This window comes from Melopsittacus undulatus, chromosome Z (assembly GCF_012275295.1).
Source record: "Melopsittacus undulatus isolate bMelUnd1 chromosome Z, bMelUnd1.mat.Z, whole genome shotgun sequence".
NCBI lineage: Eukaryota > Metazoa > Chordata > Aves > Psittaciformes > Psittaculidae > Melopsittacus > Melopsittacus undulatus.
This window is the reverse complement of record NC_047557.1, coordinates 35,573,952-35,601,938: the sequence shown is the minus strand read 5'-3', so window position 1 is coordinate 35,601,938 and position 27,987 is coordinate 35,573,952. Positions and strand designations below refer to the sequence as shown.

Genomic DNA, 27,987 nt, shown 5'->3' with positions numbered 1-27,987 from the left:
ACTGAAACACACCATGTCCACAGTGGAAATAATGGAGAGGAGGAAGAAAAACCAGAAAAATATGTAAAAGCATGTTTACAAATCTCAGCTAAGGAGCCACTGAATTGTAGAAGTAGGACATTTTTAACATGTAGGGAGTATAACACTACACTGACTCTCTGGATAGGCATTCAGGATGTATTTTTCTTTGCACCAAAGGGTGTCAAAGAAAGAAAGTGTTTTGCATGGAGAAGAGGCATCAGAGGAAGACCTAAAGTGTAGTTGTAAATCTTTCAAGCTGTCCTGCCTCCATTGTGTTAAACAGTAACTGAAAACCAGGGGATTACAGTGGCAGAGAGTCAAAATCCCAAGGAAACCACAAGCTAGCAATCTCAAAAATGAGGCAAAACTCAGTCTGATCCTGCTTCATGACTTCTAGATCTGATGGGATGTGCCCATTTTACAAAATATATTCCACTCCACCAAGAAAATTCTTTGCAGCTGCAGCTATAGTCCTGCCCATATTGATGTTCAGGCACCATGAGAACTCAGAATAAAGCACCAGAATAGCTCCTAAACCTAGCTTCTTATCTGCTATATGGTTGGGATAAACTGGTATGAAGCCAGGTGGAACACAAAAAAGATGTGACCATACAATACCCACATGTATGCAGCCCAGAATAGGCATGATATTCACATGCAACATAGGCTGAGGTTGGAATCACCCAAGACAACTCAAGCTGTGAACTTTGCTAATGAAGAGTAGGCAATATGTCCTCTATTTTTTCTAACTTAATTACTGAAGGAGTAAACCCTCTTTCTACCATGTACTGCCAGTTTTCCACAAATGTTCCTACAAATCCCCAGCTGATCAGGTTAAGCACTCATATATTGCCTTTTAGCCATGACTTTCCTCCAGACAGGCACCAGAGAGGCTGCAATGGCATCATACCCAGTTCAAAGAACTCTTCAAGCACATCTTAAAAGTATTCATGACATTTTAACATGAGACAGACAAACCGTGAAGGGCAGTCTCTCCTGTTGCATGCGATGGGCTGCAGGGCTGGCTTGGGCTTCTCTTCGCAGTAGGATATGTTGACTTCGGCCCCATCCAGTAAGCACCTCAGCTGGGGCAGCTGTATGCCTTTGTGGCCGCAGGAAGCTGAACAAGCCATCAGTTTGTCCACTGACCACTGGTATTCTGCCAAAAAGTGTGGAGGAGGCATGCTAAAACACTCTAAAACTGCCATCAGGAGGCCCTTAAAAAAGAGAGCTATAAGCATTCTCCAGGATTAAATATTTGGACTCAAATGAAGGGGAGCTACCCATGCGTACAAGGCATCAGACAATGAACAAGATGGAACAGAATTCCAGATGATGTAAGCCACTGTCCTTCATGTAAAAAATGCACCTTTTTTTTTTTTTTTGTGCTTAGAAGCATCAGGCATAGAAAGTGAATGATATGGTGGGCTATTTAAGTGAAGTCAGAGGCCAGTGATGCAGGACATTACATCTATAGTTTTAAAGGGATGTGACTTAGTGAAGATGTGGTTAATTGCAGTTACCAGCAGTATCTGTGATTCTGTGATCTTACAACAGTATGCTTCTCACCACGTAGATCATACAAATCATCCATCCTGAAGATGAATGAGGCAGTTGCAACACAATTTTATGACAAAAAGGACAAGTTTATGATGAAAGGAAAAATTAAATTCTTCACCATCATTCATCCCTGATAACTGGAGCCATGGAAGATGCATTCTCTGTTCCAACCCATTTGCACTGCTCTGTTCTGTGGCTTTATCACCTTCAGCTTATTTCTACAGTAAACACAGCAGTTGCACCATTTTTACAGGTGAAGGGTTTTCAAGCAAGACAAGACTGTGAAACAGTGACTTTAGCAGATAAACACACAAGCTTTTTAATTTTAGGGGTTCAAATTATAACATTTTTATCTTGAATTTCTGGACAAGAAAGCTGTTCAGACTCAAGAAGCATAAGCATATCTTGAATCAATATGTTATGTTTTATGCTCAGCAGGCCAGAAATATCAGGTATGATTTTGGTAAAATAAAACCTAAGAGACTCTAAGGTACTTGGTAGTCCTGCAAACCTATATTAACGGCAATAAAACATCAAAACATCTATTTCCTGCTGTATATGACAGTCCTGGCTTCAGACAGGAGAAATCCAAGATGAGAAAGGCAGCGCAGGGAAGTCCATGTCAAGAGCTTCACAGGACTTCACTGAAACTGTTAAGTTACCTTCTATAGCCAGGGATGTTTTCTGCGTAAGCAACCCAGCTTCATTCTGAGCAAGGCAGCTGAATTCACCATCTGGAGCATCACTAACATTGAGTATCTGAAGAATCTGTCCTGCTGCCAGGAGGCGATGCTGCAGAGTGAGTGGCTTACCAGAGTAAAGCCACGTGATGTTTGGGGTTGGATGACCATCCACAGCACAACCTAAAAAGAGGGACATGAAAGAAACCTGCTAAGTACTGAACATGCTCCAAAATTACATGCTTCAAAGCAGTCAAAATGATGGGAAAAAGATCAATTCCACCCCATTTTCTCCTCATTTTCTCACTATGAGAAATAGGAATATTGTGATAATGAGTACCTTCTCATCAGTTGGAAAAAACAATTACCCAAAAGCCAGTTAATGAGCCTGTTATGGTTTAACCCCAGCTAGCAATGAAACACACACAGCCTCTTGTGCACTCCCCTCCAGTGGGATGGGGGAGAGAAGTGGAAGGGTAAATATGAGAAAACTCATGAGCTGAGATAAAGACAATTATATAGGGAAAGCAAAAGCCATGCATGCAAGCAAAGGAAAACAAGGAATTTATTCACTCCTTTCTGTGATAAGGCAGGTGTATGCACAGTTTGCATATCCTGGCAAAGATTTGTAAGTCGCCTTACTTATTTCCTGCGGAAAAAAGAAAATCTAGGCTATTTCTGTGGTGCAGTCCATCCACACCAATTGCACGGATGGGGAGCCAGAAAATCCATGTGCAAGGGATGGTATATGTTGCACTGCTTGTGGCTTAAGCTAGTACTTCACTTCCATGCATCTCACTTCTACGTAAAATGTAACTAATGTTCTGTGAATGCAATCTATGCTGATTGTTATTTTGTTATACTGCAGCTTTACACTCTTGTTTATATTAGTATGTATGTGTAATGAATTACTTTATTGTATACAAAATATCTTCTGAAAGTTTATTATATAAACAAATAAACACAAAAGTATATTATATAAACAAATTTAGCATGAACATTCACACTAACACTGTTCAAAAAGAATTAGATACAGAAAGGAAGAGCACAGAGTCAAAATACTAGAAATAGAAGAGTGTTCTAAGATGAAGGAAGAATTACATCAGCTGATATTTCTTCATTATCTCCATGGCATTTGATTATTATTTATTATTCACTAAGACAAACAATATGATGCCTTTGCAGCTGATTTACATGATGAACAGACACTGAAATGTGACTTTTTGTTACTGTTTTTCATTTCATTCTTGTCTGTCCACCTGAGGAGATCCTCAACAAACAGGTATTGAGTAAGTATGGTTCCTAAAAGAGAAGTAAGATGCCCTATAGTTACTGCAATCAAGACTTTATTCAAATATTTCAATTTCCCTTTAAAGTTTTTCTATACTGTTCTGAGGTGCCGATCACTGCAAGAATAAAAATACTGTTTTCATTAATCTACCAACAAAGGCTGAACAATTTGATTTCCAGCCATTGTAAAGAGCAGATCTTTGTGACCTGAGCATCACATTACCTTGTTTAGGAATCCTTGCTACCCTTTTGACTTGGATCACTAACACTAGGGACTGGGCTGCTGTAGTCTTGTTTGCTTGTTGCCCCTAAGCATACCTCCAATTACACTATTCCTATGGCAGAAGATGTTGCCTTGCCCGCGAGAACTTCAGCTTTCTTGCTCATATGAACAACTCATACAAAATGAAAAAAGTGGTTACCCATGGCATGTTCCAGCCATTCTTATGCTAAGAGGTAGATACATAGCACTAGGGAGAACCCATCTGCTCACTGGGAGGATAAATACCGGGCCTCTCGCTGTTGCAGTGGCTACACAGCTCTTTGCTGTGTCCCCTGTTGTGGGCAAGCCCTGCCTGCCCGGAAAGGTGTGGGCTGAATAAAGCTGTCTTTTGTAGCTGGTTCACTTTGTGTGCAATAAGTATTACAGAGAGCAAGGTCTCCTGGGTGGGAGGCAAGTGATGCACACAGTAGGCACTGCAGTTGCAATGACAGTGTTTCACTGGCAAAGAAATAGTTAATGCACATGACTGTTGAAAAAGGAAAATGGGAAGTAAAAGGCAGAACATGAGAGTGCACACTTCTCACAGTAGTCTCCCTTCTTCCCTTTTCCACTTTTATTTATAAGGCAATGAAAAGATTTCAGCCGCACAGGCTTAAGGCTGCCTAAGTTAAATCCAATGGAAAACAAAGGAGTATTCAGGAAACGGACAAACTTAATAAGTGGCAGTATGAATTTGCTAATTTTTTATAATTGGCTTGTCCTTTAAGATGATTGCAGTGATTTCTATATGTCAGCATATAGTCATGACAACTGTCAAAGACATGCTGTGAGCTTGGTTTTACTGTTTGTATTTGCAAACAGTCTGCACAGAATCAATGAAGAAAGCAGAAAGGTCAGTTTGATGAGGAGGAACTGAAATTGATTTCAATGTGCAAAGAGTCCTAATTCATACCTGTTTTTCTTTAAAATGTTTATTGTCAGGCAAAACAACATAGTCTTCCTAGAACTGACTATTTTATTTGCTTTACATACTATTTCTTCTTCCAAGATGTATATAAAATGTGAGCTAAAGAAACAGCCAGCAACCAATAACATGGGGGAACCCCTCAAACACTATTCCCGGGATAGATACATTCTACTAGTAATTATTACTTTTTTTAACATTTACAATAAAATTTTACTAACTCCTAGCAAACACATTTCACAAGTGACACTTCCTATATGTTTTCCACATGTATGGATATGTAAGCTGTGGGATAATATTTTATGCATATTAAATGAGAAATAGAGTAAATAAATAACTAATTAACTAACTAACTAACACATTCATCTTAGGAAATTATTTCCTGTTTCTGGCTAGCATAGCCTGGATATAAGCATGCACTTGTATGCAGTTTGTATTCACTGGTATTAATGTTCAGCTATGTGCTTGTAGTCCAGTTTTACCCACTTGCTATTCATCAGTGATAATTCCTTGCAAAACAGGCAAATGTTTGTGCCACTTTAGTTTAAAGTACTTTGAATCAACAACGAAAAAAGGCTGAATTTGAAAAAAGCATCTTGGTTAGGGACTGGATGTTTCAGGATATCACAAAATACAATAAATGTAGCACAGGAAGTTTACAGGGAACTTCAGATAGACTTAGAAACCAGAAGGCCTATGTCCCTGCCTCTGCAAGTCACAGACATGTACCAGTCCAAACATAAAACTGGTAGATGAAAGATGACTGATGACTACTATCTGAAATGCATGGCAAAGGAGGAAAGAAGGGATTTGGTAGCAGAATTATTAATTATATTAAAACTGAAATAAAGCAAGCTAAAAACACCTCCATAATTCTGTGCTTCTGTATGTGTTTTAGTGAACCCTGGCAGAAAAATGTGGTAGACACAAGTTCACTGGATTAAAGTGATAAATTATAATGCAGATACAGAAAAACCTAACAGTATATTCACTCTCATCTCTACATTCAAAGAGTTGAAATATACTTTAATAATAGAAATAAGATTAAGGATGAAATGAAGAACAAAATGCTTGGAACAAAATGCAGAGAAACCATAGATCAATCTGAATAGATGCAAGCTTGGTGTGGAACTACTATGTGTAGTTCATATTGTACTACTGTGTTCACATTATGTAGGTGGGATCAAACCGGCACAGAGAAATACTTCCCAGTTTCCTGACATACTTGATTTTGTCCTTAGGTAACTCAAATGAGAAATGAGTGTTAAACCTAATGGAGTTAAATTTAATTCCATCCTGTACGTAACATAAGACAGCAAATTTGACAGGATGTATTCAGCTTTTAAAAATACTTTCAAACCAAATGAAGGTAGGTAAGATCATGCCTGAAAATCATATTTATTTAAACCCATCTTGCTGAAATGGCAAAACTAAGAGAAAAGCTTTTACAGTTTGTCTTATGGGGAAAGACTTTTCAGTATAGTACAGTGTTAATTTAAACAGACACTTAACTCAGGATGTTATACAGATTACTTCTTAGTGCTTTCATACACTAACTGAAATAAAGCTTATAAAAAGTAATGTGATCATGAAAACCCCCAAAAGAAAGAATGAATGTTAATGTAAGTCTAACCTTTAATAGTTTTAAGGAGGTTAAATGAACATGAATTTATGCTAGACAAGGAAAGCCATGTGTTTGGAAATTCCTGAAATAGGTCAATATGGCTGATGACAGTAGGATTTTAAAAAGTAAGTAATTAAAAGAACTATTTATGGCTCCAAAGGAGCAGTTGAAACTTACTATGCTAAACATATGACAAGTTTTTTAAACAGTTTTCAAAACACCTAAACAAGTTACCCAATGCCACACATGTTGTTATTGGATATCATTTACATAACATTGTAAATTTACACCGTATTCAACAAAAATTGAGTTAGGCCCACTCCCTGCCACACAGCGGCTGTAAAAAAATGTTCCCAAATATACAACCATATGGTGGGCCCATTAAAAAAGCAAGGAATTTTCAAGCTCTGGTAGTAATACTGTTTTCAAAAAATTACCCTGACAACAGGAATCCTACATGCTGAGAAACTTGTATTAATGAGGACTGCACTCTGAAGACAATCACCAATGGAAAATCATGAAAATAAAGGCTATGAGAATATATATGGCATGCTGAAATGACCTCCTGAGATAACTTTGATTGGTTTATTCAGAGCATAACAAAAATGGAAAAGGAGTACCCGTAAACCTAAATTTTTGCCCCATCATTGCTAAAGCTCCAGCTTGTACAAGTACATTCATGGGAGAAAAATAACACTCAAAAGAGGTGTACAGGGCAAGCAACACCACACAAGGAGTTCAACAAAAGACAGAGCAAGAGGTAACGCATAACACCATTTCCAATCCAAGCTGCAAAAGTTAGAGCTTTCTTTATTTCTTGAGCCAATATCAGCTTGCTACATCCTAAGGCATCAGCAGCTCAGGAAACTAAGAGCAGAGGTGGTGAAGGACAGATAGATTCAGCAAAGCCAGTGCTGCTTGTTTCAGAGAGGCTGTAACTTCTGTTGTATTAACAAAATGTTTTAGCCATTTGGGAGAGGTTTTAAGAACCAACATGGAGAGAGAGGGTGCTTCAGAACTTAGAATGGGCAAGTCCTTTTGTCAATAGGTCAAAACCTGACAGTATCTGAGAACTCCCTTAACACTCTAGAGCAAAGCTTAAGCTGTGCAAGAGGCTAAAATATCTTTTCTGTGAAGGAGCTGGCAGAATGAGAGGTCTCCAGCCTGGGATACTTTTGGCAAATCCAGTACCCCTAGTTTTTCACCAAAACTTGCCTTGGTGGAGCTCTGCATCATTTATATCTATGTTGGAAAAGAATCAGTCTCAGTTATCGTGGAAAAGCTTAGAGACCCAAGTTCAAGGGCTGCAACTCTTACCACAAACCCAAAATTAAAACAGATGTTGCCTAGAGGCTAGTGATGTTATTTTATGTGGCAGCATTTGGACCACTGCTGTAGATCAGTGGTTCTCAGATTAGCTCATTCATGGCACCAAACAGCAGTGAGCAAAAAACTCCAAGGCAGCAGATTGCCTAGAGGACCTTGGTCTTTTGACTGTTCTTTCGGAGCTTGGAAGAGACAGGACTGGTGTCTGATTGCCTGGAAAACAAACACTAGGACTAGTGTCTGATTGTCTGAAAACCCCCCACTCTGTCAGTGTGGTCAAAATGTTCAACCAAGCAGGGGTATCTGCTTGTACATCATATACTGTATACACTGTACACAGGCATACACAGTATGCATACACAGAATGCCTGTGCAAATGAAAAGCCACACATTTCAGTGAAATGCTACTGTGTAGTCTGATGTGGAAGGAAGATCCTGCAATACTGTATGATCTTTACACAGTGTTTAGAATGTAGTCAATGTGTTAGAATATGATTGGTGAATTAATTGCAATGATAACATCATACTCTTGATATTAATTTAATTTCTTATTTTGGTAGAAATGTCACTTAAGTGGGAATTCTCATAAATTAGTGTGACAAGGCAGAACTTTCACTGAGACAAAAATGGAAGGAATTAGAAAATACAATTAACAGAACGGGTTATCCCATGAATGCAACTGGAGCTTTATCCTCATCACAGTGGATTATTAGTGTAAAATAAAGTTTCTAAAAAATATTATTTAACATTAGAACTGTTTGTTAAACATGATGGCCAATTTTTTATAGAGAGTGAAGAGGAAGAACAAGATGTGTAAAATCACTTCTCAGATAGCTGTGATTTTAACTTTTAAATCTGCAGATAGGCAAATACTAGCCATAGACTTGAAATGGTTCCCTATAAAGAAAAAGGAGACTGAAAACCCTCCTACCTTTGGGCTTTGGCTCTAATGCAGTGGGCTTTTTCATAATAAGTCATTTATTCATACTGCAAAAGCTGGCCATTGCAAGAAAAGTGGCATCTGGACACCTAAGTTACTCTATAAGAAAACAAGGGGGATATACTATTGACAATAAAAGAAGAATGAGATGGAAATACTTGCTTTGGTAAGGGAATCCTCTGGATCTTTTATATGAAAGGGGGCTTTGTATTACTTTGTTCTAACAAGAGCTTCATCGCCAAATAACAGTGGTGTTTGCAGAACAGCGATTTGTAGTCCAGCTCTTCACCTTCTGAAGCAGCAATGAAGTTGGCAATGAAGCTTCTCTAACTCTGTGGTCACTACGGATAATGTATAAAACCAGAAAGTCTGCTTCCTAGAACTGTTCCTGCAGTGCTTGCAGCTAGTACAACCAGGTTCTTATTTGTGAATATATTTGATATGGAAGTCACCAGGGAGAATACAATAAATATGGAACAACAGTATTTTCTCTTTTTTTTACAATTGACTGTACTTTTTTTTTTGGTAATAAAAAGTACACTTTACTATCTAACTTTACATTTATTCTCAGAATCTCCTGCAAATAAGGGCTTTTTCTTGCTAAATGTACAAAACTGGATAGATGCAGTGTAGCCTTGGAAACCAAAGATTCAGAGTTCGATGCTGGGGATAACAAGGTCCCAGTGAATAAACTGGAGAATATGTAGTCAGAGTGATAAAAAGGGGGGAGAACCAGGTTCCAAATAATTGACTAAGCTTTTCCCCATAGGCTTAGTCATATCTTCAGATTCACTAGAATAACCATTATAATCCAGGATTTGCATTGCATTCATTTAATCCAAAGACTAAAAACAGAATAAAGGCCAAAATTTTATATAATGATGACACCTCCTATTTTGTTCAAAAAAATTGCTTTTTTTTTTTCCAAAATATGAATGTTTGATCAGGATACAGTGAGCCTTAAGAATATTCATTGCAGCTACACACAACAGCTACTATTATCTCAATATTTAATTTTTGTTGTTTGTCTTTTTTAAATATATTGCTTAAGTTTTGCACTGTGCTAAGTAGGATTTAGATTTTCAGTTCATTTCAGATCCTAGCCATCTTAACAGTTAATGCTCTCATTTCTCAATAAATTCATGGCTCTGTGCTGCAATCCAAAATGAAAATGCATCTCCTCTCTTGGGTGCCTCATACAGTCCAAAGACATTATTTAATTATACATATTGTGCTATTAAGCAATCCCCATTCTCCCTATTCCTTCATTATGCATATCCTCAAGTGCACATTATGCTTTCAGAAATCACATACAGTCAAGATCTCTGAACCCACTCCCCCCCCAAAAAAAACCCATCCCAACCCCCCCCCCTCAAAACCCAGCCAAAACCCAGGCAGGACATGGACCTGAAGCTCTGGGGAAAAATCTATCAACTCTGTTCACAGACATTTTCTGTGCTACTCAGAGCTCATGTGCCACAAAACATTTAAGCAAAGCAACAGATGCCAAGAAATACTTGCTGTTACAAGCAAAGTACATTCTCCTTCTACATTTTTTTCCTTCACAGTGACATTTTATAGGTAGTCCCACATTTCTATATTCCTAGAAGTATTAATTTTTGACCTTCTTCCAATGCTCCTGTAAGAATCCTCACTTAAATGTATGTCAAACTCATAGAGCTTTAGCTTCACGATGGTAAATATCAATAAACACAGTATTCTTCTGTGCTAAGGTGACATCTTTATACTGTATTTTGTATCTTTTGAAAAGTCTGCTGAATTTTCCAGGAAGGTCACAGTAAATATAAGAAACTGAAGTGGATCTCCACTAGGATTTCTAAGATCTCAGACTTTCTCACTGAAATGTCTTCAAATACAGGGTTCAAGTTTGAACCCAAATGAAAACAAGTATTCTTGATAGGCCTTCTTGAAAGGCTCAGAAAAAGCCCTTTCTGAGTGTTAGAAGTCAGGGACACCAGGTCCTACAACTTCAGTTTTGCCAAAATTAACATTTACAAAGCTCAAGACTCATGGAAATATATCCAGGGAGTTGTGTAAAAAAAACTCTTGTAGCATAGCATGATACTTGTAGCATAAATACAGAAACTATTGAAAATACACGAACTTAGGACATTCCTTTAAATTAAAAAGTTAATTCCACAAAGTCATCAGCACTTATAGAAGTCAAATGGTTATGAATATTGCTGGAAAAAAAATGTCTTATCAGGTAACAAAAAGGATTTCCTTCTGAGAAAAGGATGTAAGCTCTTGTAACACTTTCATTAACAACATTGAGGAAACCTGTATTAAAAAAATAAAAGTCTGAAAGACAGAAACCTTGCAAAGACTAAGGCCTAACATGTAAGCTTCCCAAAGAAACAGAAATTGGTGTTACTTCAGAAATTTACTGTGTTCTATATTATGTGTTGTATAAAGTCTTGTGACTTTTCATAAATCAAGGACATCAGAAAGTGCATGCTGGTCTGTTGCTCATCACTGATTGCCAGTTTGCACTACAGAAATATTCCTAAGCTCACAGGTGTCCTAGCTTCTGCTTGGAGGGAAGTCCTGTCCTTCAGATGACACAGAAGTGTCTACTACACAAACTGCCAATGAATGTGAGGGCTGGGGACCACTGCAGTGCTCTACAATGATCTGTGTAAACCATTGTCATGCTCTCTAACTGGGTGAGGAGTTAGGCCTGGAAAGCTGGTTAAAATCTCAACCCTTTAGAAGGAAGAGGTACATAAGACAAAAAATGTTCCTGTAAATTCATGCAAAAAGGCATTTGTACTATATCTTAATAGGTAAGCTGACGATTCCATTGGGCAGGGCATGGGTCCTTAACAGATCCTTTCCTCTGTTTCCATAGAGAAGGCACACAAATGATCACTCAGTGACCCTTGACACTAATGAGAAGACCTCCAAATCAGGTATTTGTGTTATGGCCCTGATCTTTATGTAAGCCCCTGAAATTTGTATAGAAGAAACACACAGGACCTGACTCCAGATAGCAAGTTCATTGTTTCAAATTGTTGAAAAGATAGTGAAAGTACTGCACAATTCCACTTTGTAGAAGAATGTTCATGTGATGTATGATAATCTGGAGGCGATAGTTCTCTTCTTTTAACTCAGCTTGTTAATTGTTGTTATATTTTATACAGTTGTTAATTTCCAAACAAGTTTTCATTTGCACCTTTAATTTTCTGTTGTTCCTCTATTTTCCCCTTATCTCCCCCATCCACAGGCACAAATCCAGTGTTTAATGCAGTTTTAATTCCCATTTTTCTTAAAACACAGTGAAGCCGTACTTGAATTTGCTTCTAACATGTTTTCAAATTACCTTTTAGCTCCTTTAAAATACAAAGTTTCCCCAAAGCTTAGCTATCACTCATTTTCTCCACACTTCACTCTGTTCCTTTGCACATATTCTATCTTCCTTCTCTACTCAACAAATCCTCATAGCCTCAGCTTTCCAAATATCAAGTCTAATTCAGGCCATTTTGAGTCCCAAGAGATACAGTTACCTGGCAGGAGTAGCACAGACAAGAAACCCTTTACGTAGAAATTTTTCAGTTTTTGTATGGGGCATCCAGGGCATGTAGAGCAAACATCTGAACATAATCAATGATGGAAATCTTAACAGGATTAAAGTCAATTGGCTGGGTGGCAGAATAGAAAGAATTAGTGGACAGTTTGAAGGGAATGTTGTGGATGTTGACACAGACATGGGTCACAGACACAGACACAGACATCGGTCACATGTTAAAAAGTTCACAAGATGTTCCAAACTGGTGTTTGCAGCTGGTGCTTAGAAATACATGAAGATATTATTTCCAGTGTAGCAACATTTCAAGCAAAGCTTGATTATGAAGGTATCAGAGTAGTCCAAGGTAACCTTAGGCACTCTTACTGAACTGTGGCTAAATTTGAGAGTAAATATAATTTGAGGCTAAATTTGAGAGTAAATATAGAGTCTTTGATTGTAATTCATACTCATATTAGTATACAGAGTGAACTAGATATTGATTAAAAAGAAAATATCTGAGAGATGAGTCCTTTCTTTCATTACCATACATGGAAGCTGAACAGTCTGTGTGTTTGTTTTGATGATACAACATGATGCAGCACATTAGACTGTAGCTTTCTAATTGATTAGATAGTTCCACTCCATGTTGATTTTTCATTAGAAAGAAACCTCCCAGGAGGTTTCTGTAGGTATTAGTAGTAATAGGCCGCAAACGCAGGTCAGTAAAATTCCAGTCAAGTGAAAGGAATTGCCTCAAGAATGAGACTGGTTTGCTATTTTCCTATTACAATTCCTGGAGTTTCCTTGTCCCTGAAGTGGAATGGCAGGGTGCAGAGTGTCATGGCCAAATTAAATTAATTTTGAGGTAATTATATACAGGCAGTGCAGAATACCCTTTGTGGTTCAATTACTGCTTTCAAACTAGAAAAATATCCCTACAAATACAAAAGCCTTCTTTTGGAAACCTGAGGGGAAATGGATGTAACAGGAGTGTGACACAGTCTTACAACAGTAAGTACAATAAAACCATACTCAAAATGATTTATTTGATGCTAATAAATACCTTCAGATATTTTCCCTAATAAGGACTATTTCAGTGTAGTTCTTGTGCAAGCAGAAATGTAATCCAGAGCTGCACACTAAAACCCATTGCAAATATGTCAGCACTGGGGAAAAGTAAAACATACAAATCTGAAAACGGAAAGAGAAAGCCTGCACTGGGAAAATCAAATCTTAAAATTGTTACTAAATGTAAGCAAAGGATATTTTGGAAGGTACAGAGATTAGAGCTATAACACTCAAGCCATCTACAGACCCTTTGCTAAAAGTTTCGGATCCCTGCCTCTAAAAGGAGTGTCCTGAAACTGCGTTGCTCTACAAGGTTTCACTGCATGCAGTAACAAGGCCATTAGAAAAGCTGTTTGCCTGCTTCAGCCTGACAGATACTAGAGCCTCAAGATCAGCATGAGAAAAAAATTTAGAAAAGGCTGAGATTTCCTTGCAAACTTATCATGCCCACAGATCTGAAAAGACTTTACAGCACATAACAGAACTTGCAGTGTAAAGAGGAGAAACCTCTATCAAAGGCAGAAAAGGATGAAAAGCATTTCTCTAGGAATTATTTCTTTATATGTCTTTGTGCAGACATTGATTTTGTCATGTAACAAAGTGTAACAGCGTGGCACAATGGAGCCCTTATTCTGCATGCTGCTTTGGGTATTACACTAATAAGAGGGCCTCCTTTTTTTTAAATGAGCTTCTGAGTTCTGAGAACAATCTGACAGTGATTCTGATTGACAGTGCTCTGTTGGTTTGATGTCCTTTGTCCCAGTGCTCCATGGCTGGGTAACCAGAGGGTTAACTGTAATGTGTAACCAGATGCACAACTATAATCTAAACTCTAAACAGTTTTTAATTTAAAAAAAAAAAAAAGTAGAACTCTTGACTTACCTATGAGAGCAGAGCTTCCTGGACTGATGGTCATGTTTGTTCCTGAAGGAGAGGTCAGCACTGAACGAGTGCTGATCCCAGCACTAGAAAGCACTGCTGTTAAGTCTTTTAGGTGAGGAAGAGGTCGTGGAGGCTCTGGTAACAGATTGGGAAACTGAAGTGATGAGCAACACAATAGCAGAAAACATCTCAGGGACATCAACAAAACCACCGCCAGCTATTGCTTCATTATTTACTATGCTGCAATATTACCATTTCAGAGGGGCAGTCTGAGCAGCTTTGGGCAACTACAGGAGGTGTGCTTTGCCTCATGTTAGGTAAGGCACTAGAGAAATCATTAAAATAACATCTGGATCAGTACAACCACAAAATAAATTCTCTCTGAAGGCTATCATGACATTCTGGTTGACCTTTGTATATGATGAAGGCGCATGGTATCAAGAGATACAGCAGCTTGGATGAAAGAATGAATTTATAGAGCATAGAAGCCAAATCAAATGTCCATGAGAGTCAGTGGGAAACTTTTTAATGTCTGCTACAACCTGGATCAAGCCCTGATTATATATGGTTATAACTCTGCCAAATTCTGTGGTATACCTAGGCAAAACTCCAAAGGACTTAAGAGTTCAGAGCTCAAGAGGATCAATCTATGCTGAGAGCTGCAAGATTTAGTTCTTTACTATCCATCATGCTGTTTTAAAAATCACATAGTTTTTATAATTCCCAATTCTGTTTGTCATGGAAATTATGGGATATTTTATCTAAGTGAATGGTGGCTTCATCCCCTTTCAATTAAATCATGGCAGACACTAAGCAAGTTTCTTATTGCTGATCACACCACCACAAGTATGAGTCATGGATGCCTGAACTGTTTCTTTCCATCAAGGAACTAAAGATGTCATTTGCCTACAAACATAAGCAGCTTGCATAACTCAAAGTAACTTTCCATCTTTAAAAACTAAGCCATTTGTAAAGAACAGAGAAGTATTTAAAGATCTCGTGGGAGTGCTTATTTATAGTTGGAAACCCAGATGATAATATTTTTCCCAAGATTTTTTTTTTAACTGAACTTCTAGAGCCAGTCTGGATTCACAGGGAAATCATGTGAAGATCCATAAAGGGATTTTAGTGTTGTCTGTGAAACTGAGAAATCTCACTTTAAAACTTCCTCTGGAAGCTGCATCATCCATAGAACCTGTGCTCACTGTAGTGATGAAAGACGGGAGCTGTTAACAGATGCTTTAATGGTGTTGCACCAATAACAGGGACCAGGTTTCAAAATTTGATACTTTACTACCAAATGTACAGAAGCACTTACATAGTCTGGTTGGATCATCCATCTGCCAGGCATGGAGAAATAATAGATGAGTTACTAGGAAAGGAAAGCCTTTTCCCACACATCCAATTACTACCAGAAAACATTTCCACCGATACTTCACAGCTGACATTGCCTTTTCAGATCACCCAGCTATGCTTTCTGTCTGTTGTTTACAAACCCAAGAAAAGTAAACTTCACTATTCACTGGACCTGGGAAGTACTTTTTAAAAGCACACTTGGCTTATGCACCTTATAAGTGTGAAACACCAGTATCACACAGCCATGTACAGAAAGGCTGCTCAGTAGAGGCATAGAACTTCACAGGGAAGAAAGTGGCATCATTCTCATTTCAAGCCACTTTAGAAAATGGTTAATAAATGCTTTTCTTAAGTAGTAAGTCTATAAGAATGAAATTGACTATTTCAGGACTGGGAGATGCAGTCCCTGTGGTTAGGCACTTTCTCCTTATCTATCTTCCTTTTGCCATCATGTTGTTTCAACAGAGAACAAATGCAGACTGATTACTTCCTTAGGACATGGCTCCCTCTATGCTGTCCCTTCCTTCACATTCTCTGGTTAGTTCTGCAGGCTAGATGTGCCCGCAGGCATCTTACTATTGCTGCAAGTGCAAGATACCCTGGACTTACCAAGAACCAACAGCTGGGAGCTTTCAGTTACCTCCCCACGAAGATTGGCTGCCTTACAGGAGTACAACCCCTGATCTGACAGAGAAATATTTGGAATTAGCAGCAGCCCATCATGCAGATGGTGAGCAAAGGACAGCTTGACCTTGTTCTTAAACCAAGTAACTTCTGCTTCAGGAACACCTGGAAAAACATTGACAAAACATAACACAAGTAAGATACTATGGCTACCACAGACAAAATTGTTAAAAGAGAACAAATAAAATGAGATTTTAACATGACTTCCAAGGAAGTGATGTTCATTTTCTGCAGTTCAGAAGTGTTTAGTCAGCTCTTTCACATTGCCTATCTTTATCTTTCTTAGGCCCCTCTGAGACAGAGAAGTTAAGACTAAATTGAAGTTTTCCCTTATAGTGTCCCAGAATTGTACAAGTGAACTCTGAACTCATCAGTCTTAAAAACAAGCCTCTATTGGATCAGAACAGGCTCAATCTATCCCAGTATCCTGTCTTTGGAAGAAGCCGTAAGATGGTGCCTCTCCCAGCCCCACATTAGTTTCAGGTCAGGAACTTTCTGACCCAGAGATACTTTCTCTGTGGTTAGGAGCCCTCCATAGACTTCCTTTTATTACTTTATTCAATCTTCCATTTTTGTTATGTAAACAATTAGAATTTACATCTTCAGAAAAGCAGTTTCACTGGTCTCACCAGGAGACTTCAAAAAAGATTGTTTCAGATTCATAATCCCCTATAGGAAGAACTGCCTCCTTTTGTGTGCTTGGAAATAAGGTCTAGCTATCTCTTTTGAGTAATCTCTTGTAGGAATAGGTTCTGATGTGTAGCTGACAAGACTCCTGGTCTTGCAGTAGATAGCATTTTCTTTACATAAGGATTTCTACCTTGATTTAAATGCATACTGGATCAGGTAATTTAGTGTCACTAGCTACCAAAAAATTGGCTTATGTGAAAACGGTACTGAAGGTCACAACAGATGGGACAGACTTATAGACCTGCACCTCGGAAGATACTGTGTGGGCCCATGATTGTAAGGAGTAGAATGTTACTAATCCTGGTAACTGCTGGAGTGCATGATACCCCATTTGTGGTACCCTCTGTATGTGGAAGCAGTTGATCTCTTTCACACAAACATGCAGCTACCTTGTGTCTGCAGTACATATGCATGCATACAGGAAGTTACTCTTCAGTATCTGGTACCTACCTCAATCCTTACCTGCATTATGTCACAGCAACATGTTCCTCTGCCCATTTCCAGTACCTTTCTGATTGAGCTTCCATGTAAAAAACCCCAAACCTACTCTGCCAATTGTGTGGCCCTTGCATCAGAAATACCTTAGCTGGCTGTGCTCACTGAATACAACCACCCATTTTTCTGTATTAATAGTGACAGCCTGATTGCAGGTGTCTTGCTAAGAATGTGCAGATGGAAGTGCGAAAAAGAGATTTTCTGTATTCTTCTACATCAAAGCATTGTGGCCTTTTTTTCCTCCTCTCCCAGAGTAACCTGGTGACTTTGCCAAGACATCTGGAATAAGTACGTCTGAGCTTGACAGTGAGGAAGGAGAACTGAAGCCCGGTAAGGGCAGAGGGTCTTGTCCATATTCAGAAAGTATCAGGAAGCAGCCTGTAAAAGACTGGAGGATTTTTCTCTCTTTTGTCCAAGGGTTAACAGCACATGCTAATCTGGATTTCCATAGCATACCCAGGGAACTAATCATTCTTGTCTATGACACTGTTTTCCAAAGGCTTACTCGCTTTTGTGCTGCTACAACTCATTTTTCTAAAAAGGATGAGCTGTTGGCCTGTTTCTGACCACCTGCTGGGACAGGACCAGTACACAGCTCCCCATCTGGCTGCTGCCCTTTGACCTATGTGGTGTGGGTGGGCTGACCATCACTTTAAACTTTACTCAGATTTCTTCCAGAGCATCTACACAGTCCTCAGGGTAGTTTAGAAAACCACTGGGTAGCAAACAAGCCCAGCCCTTGGGTTTATTCAAGCCTGAGTGTTTAGTGTGCTTCCATTGTGGGGAAAGGCATTTTGAGAGGTGAGCTCTCTAGAACAAAGAAGAGAAAATGGACACTGTACCAGTTCTGCAGTCCCTCAGACACAAAAACACACACATCACAGCACTAGTGCTCCCAGTACCTCCCTAGAGAAGGGATGATACCCTCTCTCTTGCAACCTACTTAGGGCACACAGATTTTCACATTATGGCTATTGTGAACTTAGGCATGGAAATATAAAGAAAAGTATCTCAGAAATAATCCCAAGATTATAAAATTATAAAGCTTTCTTTAACTAGAGCCAGGGCTTTTCTTCTGTTTTGGTTCTGAAGGCTAAAATCGGGTAGAAGTCTCAAGTTCTTTTTGAAAATAATGGAAGGTAAATGCAAATAGTGGGAGAAAAGGAAGGGATGGGGAGTGCTGAGAAGGGTATAGAAGAAGTGAAACAGACAATGAGGATTTCATATGACCACAGTCCTCAAGAAAAGGGACTCAAAACAAATACATGAATAAATACAGAGAGACAGAAAAAAGGATTTGTTTCTTAAAAACAGCTGCTCAGATAGTCCAGAAAGACAGGTTCCTCTTATATACACTTCACTAGCAGAAGTAGCAACAAGAGGTTAAAGGTAAGACTTCTTACTGTTTGAGGTATTACTGTTGAGTCTAGGAAAGGTGCACTGTATCTACAGAATATCCAGCAGCTCTACAAATACCATTTTCTGACTGCTACTCTACAACGCGTGTTGCTCCTCTGTCTTTAAATGTGAAGGTTTCACACTAACAGGAAATTATTTAAAACAAACCTGTACAGCTGTTCCTAGAGTTTGGTCTGTGGAAGATAGGCAATATATGTCAGTAAGCAGCAACTTCGTTTTCCTTTCTGCTTCCGCCTTCAGTGACACAAATAAACCGCAAGACAGGAACAGGAAGCAGCCAGCAGAGGGATGAGCAAACGCATCATTGCACAGAATTACCGCAAGGGGTAGCAAGAGCATTTCAATCAGTCGGGTAACGGCGAATGACAGGGGGCAGACGGCTGCTTGTGTTGCCTTACAGAAACAGAGAGACTGAAACTCTGACAGCTGCCAGCTGGAAAGAAAATTCACCTTGCTAGGCAGCCAAGACTTTAAGTAGTAAACAGTTACTAAAGCTATTCTTCAGCTTTCTCCTCCATCACTGTGCATGTATCCAGCACAAAAAGGCTACCTGGTATATGTAGCAAGCAGAACTGTATATCCCAATTAAGATAATTTTGTTAAACTAGGAGCTTTCGGAGAAAGGAAGTATAACAATACAAGTATCTAGCAGTGCTGACTTGTTTTCAGTGCCACAATATTCTTGAAACAGTGACTTGCACGCCACAATCTGGTCTAGCTGATGAACAAATATGGGTCATAAAGCAAGGTAATAACTAGAAAAATATAACACCCAGCATATAGATTAAATACAAAGGAAATTAATATTTAGGAGAGTTGAAAAAACTTCAAGCTGAAATATCAGAGAGAGGAGGATATACAGGGTAGGATGATAATACCTTTTAAGTCACTTCCAAATGTATTCTGACTCAACAGTGACTTAATATATGACACTGTATAGCATAGTCTCAATATATAGTGTCAACAAGATATAACAGTGACTATACATATGACACTTTGCATACAGGTGCTTCTGTTAGAAGTTTTACAGCCTGAATGATACCACTGAGAAATGTCTTCAGAGCTAGATTTTAAAAACTGGTTCGCCCTTTCATGTCCAGCTGTATTTTCAACAACAGCTTTGGCCAGATTGATTAAGGCTTCTGGTATCTGAATGAGGGCCTGACAATCAAGTGGTAACAGAAAGCTTTCTAGTGATACTGATGTGATACAAATTGTTCCCATCTCCCATCTGGAAGTGATGCTGCACACAGCAATCAAATTGTCCACAATAGAAATGATTCTGGCTTTCTGAAGCTTGGAGAAAAACCTCCAGGTGGCTGTCACAAGCACCTGTAAGACTCCGGAGTGACTTTTGCATGGGAGTTCCTCTAGGATTAGTTTTGGAGAAGTCTGGATTGACCACAATCACTTAACCATGTTCACAAAATATTCTTTCACTTCTATAGACAAAATGGTAACATTATGTCAAGTGAAATATGACTGATTGCAAGCTTAAAGAAAACCACAGCACCATCTTTGTGGTATAACCAAAGTAGAGTTTCATCCTTGACGTTATTTATATCAGGGGCCAATTGAACTCTAATACATTCAGAATGATTTTATTTTCACTTATCCTACAGCTAATATCTACAGAATTCAGCTCAGTACACAGATTTTGGCAGTGCTTATGGCTTTCATAAGAAGTTAAAGAGCAATATATAATTACTTCCTAGGCGCTGGTAATGTTCTCTTTCATTATCTCTTGTTTTTAAGAAACCTTCCCCAGGCTTATCAACACCTGTCAGCAGCAAGTGTATATTTCTGTCCCTTGACAGCAAAAGCAGCTTTAAGAAAATGTTATAACTGATCCTTATACTACTTATTTCTCTTATAAATATTTATTCTGCTGTCCTGCTGACTTTCAGTAAATATGTGTCCTTATATGAGCCAAGACATCAAGATCCAGTACATGAATGATCTTGTGCTACAAGACTATAGAGCACAGGGATAGCAACACCGCTTATTATGATGAGATTAACAGGCACCAAATTCTGATCTGGAACAACTCTCAGTTGCTGTGCTGTCTCAGGGAATCCTGATATGACTAGAGGGGAAGTACTAGGAAGAAGAAAACAGCTTTACAAAGTTGTGTGAAGAGTTTTTTCATCTAAATAGTCTCCACATAATTACTGGATATATTAGCTTTTGAATTGTGTTAAATTCATTCTCACAATCCAATTTCTTTTGTGAAGATATATATGCAATAACATATTTGTCAGATATGTTATTGCATTAACTATTGCATTTTAACTTACAGTGATTTGATGGCTATTTCTTTGTTAATGCCTTCTGGGGAACTGGCAAACCATATAGCTTTAAAATTCATCTACTCTGAAAAAGTTGCTAGGATACAACATGTTTGCTGATTAAAGCAATAGTGCATGCTACTTTTCTCCTTAGAGTTGATCATTCTAAATAGAATGGTAAAAACATATTAAAAGATTGAATAATCAAAACCCAGATGCTAAACCAAAAAGTGCTTAAACCAAAAGGAATATGACATTTATTGTCATATTCTTTAACAGGTTTTATTAATGGTATATTTTCCAGGCATAGGAGAAAGAGTTGATCAAAATCACTCTGTTCTGAATCTCTTCCCAAATGCAGTTTTTGTTTTTTTGTTTGTTTTTAATGACTGCTGTTGAATTACCATACTGTGGACCTCTGCTGTAGTCCTCTGATTCTATAAGAACTACAGCAGCTTTGCTCAGCCGTATCCTGTTCTTTTCATTATGTCTTTATACTGATGGGAAATGACTGCACTTAAATCAGTAATCACAGTCTACATTTGTGGGGCCTCCCCATCTGCAGCTGAGAGAACTCAAAGACAGAAATCCAAAATAATTTATGTCCTTATAATACTTAGTCTCTTTCAACATTGCCAGTGCACCTGGCCATTTAGGGGCCTGGGGAAAAATAGAACAGCTTTCAACTCCTTCTTCCTTGAAAGACACTGGACATCGGTCTGATTGCAAGAAAGCGTCTAGTGTCTGTGCTGAGAGGACAAGAGAATTATTGAATTAACTCCCTAGTGAATTACTAGGAAAAATAATACTGTATATTTCTTTCATTAATCCCACTGAGCCTAATTAGTAAATTGGGATCCCAGCCTAGTGTTTGTACAGCTATTGTGCATGTTTTGTTAAAAAACAGATGAACAAACAAAGAAACTTGAGCCAAATACTTTTTGCACTGAAGAATTTGCATAGGGGTGGGGTTGGCAGCACTTGAAGAAGAAAACTGACAACCACTAAGTGATTACAGTGATGAGGAAGTGTAAAAGAGAAGGACATCTGTGTATTTGCAGAGCAGATGATTATTCAGTCATCTGAAGTAGCTGCTAAGGAAAAGGAGCTAAAGCAAGGGTCTAAGGGACTTGATATCAGTCTAGTAGTTGACTCCATACATATCTCGTATGCAGATATTCGTGTAACTCTCAGCATGGCTCAGTCTGTGTTTTATAAGCTGATTCCTCCCCTTTCTGTTCCCACTCATACTATGTACGAAAGTATAACAAATCAAAGATCTGTCCCTGGGTTTTTAGAGATTTCCCAGTTCTCTCTCTTCCCTCACACTCCTCTCCATACAAAGTCCCTTGCCACCAACAGCCATAGGACTGCAACATGCAGATTGGTCACCACTGGAAAGAGGCAAACTACCGTTATGAGATTGAGGGACATTCAGTCTCTGTTTGGAAAACAGTTTCAAGGAGAACCCTGTTTCAGCAGAATTGCCCTGAGTTCCTGCACTCCCAAGATGAAAAAAGAAAAATCAGAAGATGAGTGTGTTAACATGTCCTTAATTAAAAAAAAAAATCAGAGTTTGGCAGGAAAAGAAGCAAATAACCTGAGTGGATTTTGAGAACTCAATCAACATTGAAAGTCCCAGTTTATATATTCTCACCAAACATCCCCAACAGGTAGGAATGTGTATCAGATTTGTTGTATTTACATCATACTGTATATCTCTAACAAATGTCTAACAAATGTCTGTCATATTGTCTCAGACCAATTTTCTTAAGCCACTACACTTTTCCTGTTGGTATTGATAAAACGAGGACTATTTCTATGCTAAGAATTAATGCAAGCAATGAAGTTTCCCCAGGTCCTAAGAAAAAATTTCAGTTTCATCCAGCTGCCTCTGGAGACACCAATTGAGCAAAGAACATTACAGAAATTTATAGCCAAAGGCACCTGCATGGGAGATCAAAAAATTTCTCACCTGCTACCTGGCAGCTAATGGTAACATTTGCTCTCTGGATTGTTTTCACTGTGCTTCCAATATCAACAGTAACAGCAGGTAATTCAGTGTTGATCACAGTAGCTCTTGATGCCTTTATCAGTGGCTTTCCTGCATAAAAGAAGCACCAGTTATCAGATCAAGCACACTGGACTTTCATGGTACACTTTGTGAAAGTGCCTACACAGTACAGGTGAATAAGGGAAAATGCTGAAGTATAAGGAAACCTTTGCTTTATAATATTACAGTGTCACCAAAGTCCACAGAAAAAGCTTCTTACAGCAGAAGCAGAATAGCATTAAGGCCGTATGGAGGCACATGAGAACCAGCTGAATCAATAAACACTGGTATAACTGGAACTGCAGCAAGATGTTTGCCTGGTACTGAAAGCAAAATACCACTCTTTGCCAAAAGCCAAACGCAAGAAAAAGAAGCAGGAGTGATGGCTACAGGCACATTAATATTGCAGGAGGTTTAGAGCAACATGCAGCTGTTTCTACAAATCCATCATATTTTCTTCAACCTACAGGAGAAACACTTGGATTGGGAAGACCAGACAATAACCATAAAGTTTTATTAGAATGGCCAGTGTAAGAAAACTTGCAAACTCATCTTTCTCCGAAAATCTATAAACACAATTTTTTTCCCCTTTAAATAAATGGTCAGACACGAAACAGGTTCAGATACTATCATTTGCCTGTAGAAGCCACAGTTTTAGGCTAATGTCTACCAATGTTTTTTTTTTTTTAGTGTGTTGAGCTAGAGGTGATCAAGGAAGAAAAGATGAAAGAAATAAAAATAATTTGGTTCTATTGAGCTCATGGAGAGTCCTGAAAATCTAATTCAGCCATAACTATGAATTATTCCATATAGATATATTTCCAGGGCTTTGAAAAGATGCCTTTCATCTGGAATTACTGTCATATCAATTCAGGTTTTTTTGGTATTTTCTTTTGATGCTTTTAATGCCTAAGAATAACAAAGTAAAATATTACATTTTACTGTTGAAATACCTCGAAAATTTTTGATGCTTTGAACGAAGACCTAAAGATAAGAAAGTAAAATTCTTTGGGTATTCATCAGCCTTTTATTTTCCTGATTGGTTTCCACAATCACATAAAAACGTTAAAAATCTTTTCACTGTTCAGCCCACAAATGAGAAGCAAATCATTGAGAAAAGTGGATATATTTTCCACTGTCTTTTTTCCATGCGTGTGTTAAACTAATCAGAAAATTTTTCAATGAAATAAGCTTTCAGCCCCGTCCCTGATCCCTCTAAAGGTGGTTTCAGCTTTCCAGGGTTTTTTTTTTGAGAAAGTACTTCCATTATGCCAAAAAGGTTGTTACTTTGTTCCAAAAAATGCTCAGTATCTCATTTTGAGAGACTCATACTTGTGGCCCCATTTTATAGGATATTCAGCTCTTTGCCTTGGATATGAGATAGAAATGAGTACCAGCTCCTAAGCAGAGTTCAGTTTGAGTATGGGATGCATGAATGTAATTCAACTAAAAAGTTTAAGCTACAACCTTGATAATGAACTCTAACTAAAAAGCCTTTCTTTAGGCTTTTTTATATATGTGTGTCACACATATACCTGATGCCAGTTTATTTTTCTATAGTTTCACAGAAAATTGTCTCCAGAAATCATTCTGTACAAAGACTATGGCTTTTAAACTTACTGAAGCAATATAGACAGATTAGCAGTTTTCGCTCATGTTCAGTTTATTGCTGGTGCAACCCAGTAGGTTTACCTTGGAGTTGTTCCTTATAAAACACTATACTGTCTTAAGCAGCAGCACTTCTGCTTCACTGTGGGGATTCATCAAAGATATTCCTGATCTGCAGTAGTGTAATCAGGATCAGACTCTTTGGTTCTGCCTGCATGTAATATGTAGCTGTGATGCTGAGCTTCATTTTCCACTCTGATGGATTCAGTGGCTCTCCTTCTAAGCGACACAAAAAGTCTCTTTCCAGTTGGTTTACTAATCATCAGAGCTTCATTGCTGGCCATTGCTGCATTCCTAGATTTTCTTTATCCTCCTCTTACCTGAAATTTTCGCTGTATTTCGTGTAAAAATGTTAAGCTCGTCAACATCTAATCATTCTTCTAAACATACATGTATAAGTTGGCAGCTGATGGTCACTGCCTGCGCATTGGAGGCTTCCAAATGTTTCCACATTCTGGATCAGTGAAACGAAGAGGGCTGAAAAATCAATAAGCTTTCTAGCATTTGTAATGTGTTTCCTTTTGCTTTTATGATAAACAGCATCCTCCTGAAAGCCCTCTGCATTGTCACCATCCTTATATGTGTCTTCTGTCCCTTTGTCTTACTCAACATCTCCTCATTCCACTTGCTGCTTTTTCCTTCTACTATTCCTGATGTGGTTGTGAGCCTGCTGATATTCCCTACCAACAAACCTTGAAGAAGTTGGATTCATGCACTACCTCCCATTTCCTTTGGCTTTTATTTAGGTGAGTTTTCTCTAGAACTGAAATCTAAACTAAAAAAAGATATTTAGTCTGCTTTAGAACTCAACCGTTACTAGAGAAACATAAACGCAGAAGTTAATTTTTTGTGAACCTCTATTTGCCAGCAACTGAAACAGTGTCAGCCATGCTTGTACATGGGCTTGTACAGGGCTTGATCTTGCAAGGGACTAGCTCTTTAGCTCTGGTATTTTTTAGGCTTGCCTGATGTACATCTGAGCAAGTCCTTCAATCAGTCACTTAGACTTGAAGAGATCAACAATAGGTTTAAATTGAAGCATACAAATTATGTGGCTTGCACTGCACGGCCTATATAGGCTGTGAATAACCAGCATAAACAGTCTTGGGAGCATATCAGATGCAGAAAGTTAGAAAAAGCATTCATCTCTTGCAGAAATGCACAAATCTCAGGAACCATCTGAGAAAGCTGGGTTTTATAGCTCAGGGTTTTCCAGAGTTCACACCCTGTGTTTTCATCAGCATATGTTGACACACCTTGCCCACCCAGCATCAAGCGCAATCTCTCCCCCCACAGTTTCTGCCCAGGATCACGAAAGTGGCAGGGATCATACTGCAATCACAGAAAGCGAACTGTTACCTGCTAGAGTAACAGCAATAGAGACGGAGTCAGACCCCAGGGCATTAGATGCATTGCAAGCGTAGAAACCCACATCAGCTTCCACAGGAGCTAGAATCTGCAAGGAGTCATCAGGCTGAAGTAGTATCCTGGAGTAAAGCAGAAAGAAAGATGTAATGGTCTCTTAGTTTGTGTAAGCATGAATACATTTACTTTTTTTTTGTTGTTGTTGCTGTTGTTCAGGCCTTTGGGCTATGTTTAAAAGTCTTTGAAGACATTTAGTCTTACATTGAGACTATGAGCTGTGATTAGTTAAATTCAATTTTAGTCTTGTTCCCAGCATGTGTGTATTAGAGAAAGGTTGCTGAGTACATGGGATATCTGCCCATGGATTGTGGAACCTCCTCCTCTGCTGTGTCACTACCTGTATTATGTCAAATGGGATGCCTAGCTTTCCTGTCTCCCAGTTCTGTAAGTTACGAGTAGTAATAGTAAAAAAAAAAAGCTGAACTATTGCAGAGGAATCACAAAACCTGCAGAAGCTAGGTAGAAAGAAGGGAAGTGAACCACAGTCTCAGTGTCAAAGCCTGAAATAGGCTCCAAATTCTTTGACTGCTTTGCAGTTGGCACAAATTCAGCAGTCTCACTGCTCCCCTAATAGTGGAGACAGAGCTCCTCCTTGGGCTGAACCAACTGTTACTTTCATTTGCCAGTAAGAGAAACCTACTGTGATCTCAGTGTATTGCTCATGGTTAAATGGGATGAATATGGCCTTAGAGGTCTAATGAATTGTTTCTTTTCACAGCCTAGTTCTGCAGTGGTGTAACTTCATCAGGTCCTGATGTATACCTGTTTAAGCAAGAATTCATTACATGGGCTCTTGTGAATGCTTATGTACCCTTACTTCCAGTATAGTGCATTTCATAATTATTTTAAAAATTATTAATTTTTTAGCTGAAACTGGTGTTCAGATCAAACAACAAATCAATTTCCTCATCAGCAGCTTTCAGTAGCTGTTGTATGCAAACTCTTAGTTGAAGCTGTGATTGATAGTGACAAAGGTGAAAGTGGGAGAGGGATATGCCTGTAAAACACATGCAATAAAAGTCCGCTCAAAGATCCTGAAATTTGAGTTTCAGGAGATGAGATTAATTTCTTTCCATTCCCACCCTGTCCTACCTCCCAGTGAAAACTGGTGTGTCATGGACCAGAAAGAAGCAGATACTTGATCTTGCACAACACTGTGGGTGGTAGATCTCTAAAACAAACCAGGTTAGGGCCACCCATCAGAATCTATTATATGAAAAACTCCAGAGTTAAAATTTGTTTTTTTGACCTTTTTTGAGTAATAATAATAATAATAATAATAATCAGTAAAGAGCTGCTTTTTGTCAAGCAAGTTTTGCAAGTGCCTAGAAAAATGCATATTTGCTAAATAAACATTAACCATTTTTAAAAATGCATTTTTGCTTGCACAGCAAAAAAAAACCCCCAACAAAACAATGGTTGAAAGAATTCCCTCCCCACTTCTGCTTTCAAGGGTCTTTTCCTTCTTACGACTTATTCATAAACAGGGCATGCTTCTATTTAACCACTGTTAATAAAGCCAGCAGCTAACAAGTCCTTTATTTACAAAACTAGTCTTAGTATGCCTCACTATCTCACACATAAATCTTTAACACTGACTGATTCAATTTCTACATGGAATTCATTAGATCTTCAAAATTTGTCCCAAACTATACTAGTGTGTAACAGTTAAAAGTGTGTGTGTTCTGCCTGCATGTGTGAAAATATAGTATGTAAGCTGATTAGTCAGTTCTACACCAAACTAACACCTGCAAACCCCTAAAAATAGATTTTATGAATTGCTTCTGTCTCCTTTAGGTTGA

General features: G+C 38.5%; 1 protein-coding gene across 1 annotated transcript in view; it reads right to left on the bottom strand.

Annotated features, from left to right (window-relative positions):
* Positions 1 to 27,987, bottom strand: part of ADAMTSL1 (ADAMTS like 1) — a 180,661-nt gene that overhangs the window by 8,744 nt on the left and 143,930 nt on the right. The window contains 6 exon segments of the mRNA XM_034072780.1: positions 1,000 to 1,180; positions 2,244 to 2,444; positions 14,108 to 14,242; positions 16,073 to 16,252; positions 23,015 to 23,143; positions 26,120 to 26,247. Coding sequence (XP_033928671.1) covers positions 1,000 to 1,180; positions 2,244 to 2,444; positions 14,108 to 14,242; positions 16,073 to 16,252; positions 23,015 to 23,143; positions 26,120 to 26,247 — 954 coding nt within the window.